The sequence below is a fragment of the Leishmania donovani genome, chromosome 14 (genome assembly GCF_000227135.1).
Source record: "Leishmania donovani BPK282A1 complete genome, chromosome 14".
NCBI lineage: Eukaryota > Euglenozoa > Kinetoplastea > Trypanosomatida > Trypanosomatidae > Leishmania > Leishmania donovani.
This window is the reverse complement of record NC_018241.1, coordinates 289,427-297,402: the sequence shown is the minus strand read 5'-3', so window position 1 is coordinate 297,402 and position 7,976 is coordinate 289,427. Positions and strand designations below refer to the sequence as shown.

Below are 7,976 nucleotides of genomic sequence, written 5' to 3'. Positions count from 1 at the left end.
GTGAGCTGGTGATTCTATGCGTGCTCTTTGAGAATCCGTTCTTCCTCATCATCACTTTTTTTTTCTTTGGGGGGGTGAGGGGTTCTTGTTTGTTTTTCGAATGCGTTTGTGTGCATGCGCATGTCCTCGGCCGCTGATTCTTTCTCTAACTCTCTCCCACATACCCACACCCACACACCTTCCTCAGTCTCCCTACCTCCCTCTTTTTTGTTTGTTTGTTTTTGCTTCTCAGTTTTAATCATAAGTGTTCGCATTCTTAGCTTGTTGGTTGTTGTTTGCCTTGTGTCCATGAATGCGTGTGCTCGAGTGCTTCTCAGCGTATGTGGGTGATTGTAGAAGTGTGTGTGTGTGTGTGTGTGTGCTTTTATGAGCGTGTGTGTAGGGGCGTCGTGGCAGTGGCCTCTCTCGCCGCGGCGCTGAGCCTGTGCAGTCGAACGAAAAGCAGTGGCACAGCTGGAAGAGCGGCTGTTCATTGGTAGCCAGGCGTACACAGAGAGACCGACGAAACGTCGCAACCCACACGCCGCTCATGCGCGGCCCCCTCTTTTTGTAGAGGCAACAACAACAGCAACAAAAAAATGGGAGGAAAAGAAGTCGCCTTCCGGCGCGTGCCCAATGGGATGCGCCCTCCAAACGTCCAGCAGTCCCCACCCCCCTTCGCGCCCTTTAGAGTGCATGTGTGTGTATGTGTGTTTCCTCGTTCCGTGACTCAGGTCGGCGGTTCACGGTGCACTCATACGCGCTGCCGTCTTGCTTTCGCCCTCCTCACCACACTCGTCCTCGCGTCTCTGTTTCGGATTGCTCGTTGCACGTTGTCGGCAAGTCTCCCCACCCCCCTCCCCCTCCCGCTGTCTGTCTGCGTGTGTTCTTTCTCTTTGCTGCGTGATCAGCCATGTGTGTGCGTACGCGCATGTATGTACATGTATACGGGTGGCTTGTTTTACTTCGATTGTTTTCCCACTTGTGTTTGTTTTCGCGCTCTTGTTCCTTTCTCTTTCTCTTTTCCCTCATGCTCTCTGGGTGCGAGTGCGTGCGTGCGTGAGCGGCGACGATGGACATGTCGAAGGCAATGCCGTAGCTTCATCATGAAAGCATATGTACCGATTCGTGGGCGCGTGCTGGCGTGTGGGGTGTGGGTGTCCGTTGGGAGGCATCTGTGGCTCCTACCCTCACAAGCGGAGAAGTGAGAAGGGGGAGCACAAAGGACTCCTGCGGGAATGCCCGTTCCCATACCTCCACTTGCGCAGCTGCCCGAGCCTGCACTCTTTCTCCCGCTCGAGCCTTATTTTTCGTTGTTGTTGGTGGCTTTTGGTTAATGAGATGGCCGCCTGTGGCCTGTCCCTCAAGGTTATGTCGAGTGCGGTGCGCGGGCTTATGGAATCTCTGTTTAGTCGGCAGCGCCGCCGCCAAGAACGACAATCTTCCATAGCGTTGCCGGTCGTGGCCGCCACTTTTTTCTTTGTTTTACCTGCAGCGGAACTGACGAGGGTGGAGAGAAAATGGGTGACGCTTCGCGGTGGCGAGATGATGAAACGCAGAAGCAGAGGAGGAAAAAGCGAACACTCAATCTAACATCTGCGTGCGCTTATGGATGCGTGTGCGTGTGCGTGTGCAGTGCAGAGCAAAAAGTGGGCGGTAAACGGCCCTCTAACAACGAAAAAAAAAAAAACGAAACGAAAAATGTAGCATCAAAGTCGGCGCCGCTGCGAAAAGTGCGTGCGTGACTTCACTGCAAACACCGGAAAAGGAGAACGAGGGAAGGCAGAATGACTTCCCTTCCTCCAACCCATCAGGTTGAAAAGGGAAAGAGAGCAGCTGTGCTCGCATCCCCATCGCTCTGCGTATCGTCGTAAATCATCGGGGTTGCATCACGCGTGTATGCGTGTGTGTGTGTGTGTGTGTGTGTATGTGTTTGTGTGTGTAAACCATTGCGCTCTCCTCGTACTCTCCCTCCAGGACTCTCCCTGTCCGTTCGCCTCCGTGTCGCCACTCGGCACGTCCACGAAAGTCCTTCTCTCGACCAGAGCCCTCCCCCTTTCGCCGCCTCATCACACGCATAAGCATTTCGAAAGCACGACCACAAAAAAATATCAGCGAAACGCCACCTCCGCGAAGCGCAGAGCGGCGAACGCGCAAGAGAATCCTTCCCCCTTCCCCTCCCCTCTTCATTTTTTCCATCCCATCTGTGCGCGGGTCACACAAGTTGGTGTGCAAACCCTCTTGTGTGCAGACAGCTCAACCGCCACCAACGCCTCCTCCCCCCCCTCCCTTCTCATCCGCCATTCCCTTGCCCCCTCCCAGCTGCCCTGTTTCTTCTACCTGGCGCTGTCGTTGGCGAGGTGCTTTTCGTCTGGTTCTGAGTCGCATTTCGGAAACCTCGCGAGGCTCTCTCTTTTTTCTCTGCAGAGAGGGGAGAGAGGTTTATATACCACATATCGGTGTCGAAAAAAAAAGCTTTTTTGGGGGGCTGGATGCGTTTCGAGACGATCCTCAACCTCTGCTACTGTTTTGTAGCTTTTTTTTTCGCCCTTTCCTCTCTCTGTGTGTGTATGTGTGTTCTTCGCCCTCTTTAGCTTTATTCTCTACTTGTCTTTTGGTCTTATCTTACATCCTGTCGCCGACAATTGCCTTTTCCCAGCGCCCTCCTCTCCCCTTCTCACCTACTCCCAGCCCACCCACCCATCGAACTCACACCTCTGCCCCGCACAAGTGGTTCATCTCGGTCATACTCTCTTTTTCTTTCCTCCCCCACCCCGTCCCTTTCCCTCCTTCAGGGTTCGCTGCTCTTCACATCCCTCCGCTCAGCATCCTCCGCACACACGCGCACGCACGCACGCAAGAGTAGAAGTCGCACGTAACGCATCAACTCCCCCGCTTTGCCAGTCATGTCCTCCCTCTACGAATGGGCCATGGAGTGGATCAACACTCCAGCCAGCTTCAAGGGCAGTTCTGCGCGCAACTTCCTTGACGCCGCACCCGACTACCCGCTCTACGCCGCCCTGCTGTACCTCATCATCGTCTTCTTCCTTCCTGGGCTGATTGAGCGGCGTGGGTGGAAGTTTGACATCACGTACCTCGTCGCTGCCTGGAACCTTGCCCTGTCTCTTGTGTCGGTGTTCGGCTCCTATTACTGTGTGCAGAACCTCTTTCACGCGATCTGGATCGAAAAAGGCTTCCACGCGACGTGCTGCGCGCAGCTGTCCGTGCGTCACTCGGAGAACTTCGGGGGCAAACAACTCCGCAACGATTACTACGCCCCAAGCCCGGATGGCGCCTTCGACCACAGCAACATCCACAAGCACAACCCCCGCATCGCGACATACACGCACCAGCTTCTGGACAAGAACTATGACGGCCCGCGCGCATTTTACACGGCGCTCTTCATGTACCTCAAGACACCCGAGCTGCTCGACACGCTCTTCCTCGTGCTGCAGCGCAAGCCCGTCTCCTTTCTGCACTGGTACCACCACATCGTCACCGCCATCTACTGTTGGCATGCCTCATACGTGCTCATCCCGAGCGGCATCGTCTTCTGCGCCATGAACTACTTCGTGCACTCCTTCATGTACTTCTACTACTTCCTCGTCATGATGGGGCTGCGCAAGTCGATTCGCCCCTTCGCGCCGGTGATCACGCTGCTGCAGGTGCTGCAGATGTTCATTGGCATGTACATCACCGTGTACACGTACTTCCAGTACTGGCTGGGCCCCGAGTACAGCAACACGCTCTTCTTCAAGCTCTTCGAGGTGGTGCTCAGCAACGCCTACCACGCGTACTGCAACGCGAAGAGCGTCGTGACGACTGGCGCGCTGGCGTCGCAGGTGCCCGCGTTCGACATGTCTGACCGGTTCTGGGGCTGTGACAGCGACCCAACATGTATGCGCATGGGCATGCTGATGTATGGCAGCTACTGCGTGCTGTTCGCGGTGCTGTTCAAGGAGCTGTACCTGGACAAGCGCGTACACGAGAACAGCCTCGTGCTGGCGCGCAAGGAGCAGCAGGCGAGGGAGGGCAAGTTCAAAGGCGAGATGAACGGCAATGGCGTCACCACCCCCGCCGTCGCCGGCGCGAAGCCCACGGCGGCGTAGTGGCACATGGTCCGTTGCACAGGTGTCATCTGGATAGGGAAGCGTGCAGACAGGGGATGGGGGCTGCTCAGCGGGCGAAGGAGGGAAAGGGCAGGAGGGCGAAGCGATGCGCACCGCAACCACCTCAGCTGTTGCGCATTGTGCACAAGCCCCTCCCCCCTCCGCCTCCTGCCAGTCGCTCTGCGGCTCTCTCCCGTTATTCCTCTGTTTATGGCTGCATGAGCCCCCAGGAAGCCCGTCATCATCTGCGCTGCACACGCGCGCGGAGCGTCGCCGTCGTCGCTATCCTCGTGTGTCTGGTGAGTCTCCCTTTGCCGACTCGGCGTCGCTGGCCCATGTAACGGCGTCTTTATTGCCCTTCCTCGCATTATTCGTTGTGTGTGTGTGTGTGTGTGGAGGCCGCTGATGTTTTGTTGCCTCGTTCGCTCGTTCCCTTCTCTCCCCGCGTCTTGATGTATGCTTCCTATTCTCGCTTCCTCTCTTCACGGGTGTATTTCCAACGTTCCGCGCTGCTTTCGGTATTCTCTTCACTATTTTTTTTCCGTGTGTGTGTGCGCGCGCGCAAGGGGAAACCACAAGGCATGCTCAACGTTGGCGCAACGACGCGCACACGAACACGCATAGCGGCGACGGAATCTGCTGCATCGGCACGCAAGACGGTCAACGGCAGTGTGTGCGCACGTGTCTCGCCTCCTCTCTCTCCACCTCTTTGCGTGCCTGCCTTCTGTTTTCCCTTCGCGCTCTCCCCTCCCCAACTCCGCAAGGGTCCCTCCCCCTCTTTCCCTTCTTTGTACGTTTTCCGTCTCCGTTCTTTACCGTAAGCCCATCGTGACGGGTGGCCATTGTGTTTTGGCGTGTGTGGCCGACCGGCTCTTACTCCCTCTCTCTCTCATCTCGAGTTTTGAGTCGGGCCTGCATGCGCCGCGGAATATATATATATATATCACATGCATGTACACATATACATATAAAGGTGGTGCTGAGCCAAGTGTTGTCGTTGCGACGCATTTTTCTCATTTTCGCCTCCGCTGTGGCGAGAACTTTTCTCGCCCCCTGATGGTTGCCTTCGCCGTTTCTGGCGGCGAGTGGGCGACCGGCGCCGTGTCGCCGGTCGCTTGGTGGGTGGCAGCTCTCTTCGCATATGTGTGTATGTGTGTGTGTGTGTGTGCAGGTGTGGGGCACGATGGGCCGTGTTTGTCCCTCGCCCCGTTCGTGTCCTTCTCCTCCCTTGTTCGTTGCTCTCCTTCTTGGTTGCTCTGTTTTGTGGTGATTTTATTGTGCGCATGTGTATAGCTTCGCCACGCGCACCCCTCCTCTCCCCTCGCTTCCCCCACCACTCATTCTCCCGTCGCGTTTCACGTTTTGTTGCTGTTGTTGCTGCGATCGAAGTGCACCTGCGCAGCGCGCTCCGGCACGCGTGGTGTCTGCTCGTTTCGGTCTGTGTGTAAAAGGAGCGCATGAGCGAGGTCTACCTCAGCGTCTGTCCGTCCTAGTGTACGCATGCGTGTATGTGCGCGTGTTTGTGGTTGCTGTGGTGATGAGAGGTGCGCTCTCCCGCCATCCCTGTCGTCTTTCCGCGTCCGTTGTCCTTCATCCCTGCGATCCCTTCTCCCGATGCACGGGGAGCGGGGTGCCGCCATCGAGGCAGGGCATCATTCCCAGCCATCACCACCCCTTTTTCCCATTCCCTTTTCTGCCACGCCGGCCCTCCGTCGTTGCTCTTGCCGCGGTCTCCTCTGTTGTGTGCGTATGTGTGTGGTCACTGCTGCGAACGCCGTTCAGCGTGTGTATGCGCATAGCACCGGGTGCTTGCCCACGCCCAGACACACACGCTTGAATGCACGCGTGCATGCCGGAATCCGTCCCCCCCCCCCCTCCCTTCCCCTCCTCCCCCCTCACTCGTCGCTCCTGTTCGCACTGGGGACTCCAGTAGGTGTGCGCGCATCGGGACGCGTGTTTGTTTGGCGGGGTAGTGGAGCAGCGCCCCAGCCACTGAGCCGGAAACAAGGAAAATACGCCTGATAGGGTGAACGCGAAGAGAAACAAAATGGGTCTTGGAAGCATCTCCGTTCGTGGGGCATCCACCACGGCATCTCCGCCTCATGCCGTTCTTCCCCGGAGCTTCTGTGCGAAGCAAGCGTGCGCTCATCTGCTTGCTGGGTCGTGGACCCGACAGAGCACACCTTCACGGGGATGAGAACAGCCTTGGAGCAGAGCCCACGCACTCTCACGTGCACGCCAGTTGTGTGGTCGCACCTCCGTCTCTCTTTTCCACGCCCTACCTCGCTACTCGTGTTCCCTGTCCATCCACGACTTCTTCACTGCTCTCTATTTGTTGTCTGAGCCCCGTCGCGCAGTTTTGCATGCCCTTTTGTGTTGACACACACGCGCGCACACGTCTGGCTCGACATCCCACTCAGAGCAAGCAGCACCCCTCACCCGCTCGCCCTTCGCCCGCAGGCTCGAACAGACAGACTCGCCAAGACGGAGAGTGCGCCTCTCCACCCATCTCCCCGCTTTTCTCGCACTCTCAGGTGTTCGGTCCCCCTCAAAGGAAGCGTCGCCGCATTCGCCCTTGTTGATTGGTGCGGTTGCTGTTCATGTGTACCGCCTGGCCTCTCCATTATCATCCCCGCGCCTTCTTTACCCCCTCCCACCTTCCCCCTGTGCACAAAAGCCGCCAAGCATTGCCCAAGCACGCACGCTGGAGCACGTGCATACTCGCTTCACTCTCTCGTCCTCTTCGTCTGGCGCCCATCTATCGCTTCGCTTTCTGTATCCTTCTGAGGGTTCACTTTCTTGGAAGCGCTGCCCCTCCTCCTTGTGCGACTCTCTCCAGCACGACACCCTTGAGCGCCCTTCATCCCCTGTGTACGGAGGGAGGAACTGAGGGCCTGGAGCACCGCTGTCGTCCCTCGCTGTCCTCTCGATCCCATCCTCCTTGTTGGCGTGTGCTCGCTTCTCGCACGATGGAGACGCTGCGGGCTGCGTGGGACTGGATCAACTACCGCCCTCGCCGGTTCAGCGCGGAGAATGGCCGCAACTTCCTCGATAGCTACCCCGACTACCCGGCGTATGCGACGGTACTCTACCTGCTGGCGGTGTTCTATTTGCCAGACCTCCTAGCTCGCCGGCAGATCAGCCTCCCCATCAAGCACATCGTCGCCGCCTGGAACCTGTTTCTCTCGGTCGTCTCCACCTACGGTGTTTTCTGCATTTATGGGCACATCAGAGATGTTTTCTCGGTGCGCACCTTCCACAACTCCGTGTGCGAGCTGCTCGCCACCAGTGGCGCCAACGACATCATCACGCTGCGCGCCATCCACGTGCACGCACACCAGAAGATGCTCATCGAGCAGCGTCATCTGCCGGTGAAGTGGGTGCGCTCAACGCCGGAGGTGGCGAAAGAGATAACGTCACTCTACGACGGCTCCGCTGGCTTTAGTGTGGCCATGTTCATGTACCTCAAGACACCCGAGCTGCTCGACACGCTCTTCCTCGTGCTGCAGCGCAAGCCCGTCTCCTTTCTGCACTGGTACCACCACATCGTCACCGCCATCTACGTGTGGCTGTCGTCGTACATGCCAATGCCGAGCGGCATCGTCTTCTGCGCCATGAACTACTTCGTGCACTCCTTCATGTACTTCTACTACTTCCTCGTCATGATGGGGCTGCGCAAGTCGATTCGCCCCTTCGCGCCGGTGATCACGCTGCTGCAGGTGCTGCAGATGTTCATTGGCATGTACATCACCGTGTACACGTACTTCCAGTACTGGCTGGGCCCCGAGTACAGCAACACGCTCTTCTTCAAGCTCTTCGAGGTGGTGCTCAGCAACGCCTACCACGCGTACTGCAACGCGAAGAGCGTCGTGACGACTGGCGCGCTGG

At 57.6% G+C, this 7,976-nt stretch overlaps 1 protein-coding gene across 1 annotated transcript; it reads left to right on the top strand.

The window, feature by feature from the left end:
- Positions 1-2,909: 2,909 nt before the first annotated feature.
- Positions 2,910-4,088, top strand: LDBPK_140790 (fatty acid elongase, putative; the record flags this gene model as incomplete). The annotated part of the gene is made up of 1 exon (XM_003859399.1): positions 2,910-4,088. One exon carries the CDS (start codon positions 2,910-2,912, stop codon positions 4,086-4,088), a length of 1,179 nt encoding a protein of 392 aa, XP_003859447.1.
- Between the last annotated feature and the right edge of the window lie 3,888 nt (positions 4,089-7,976).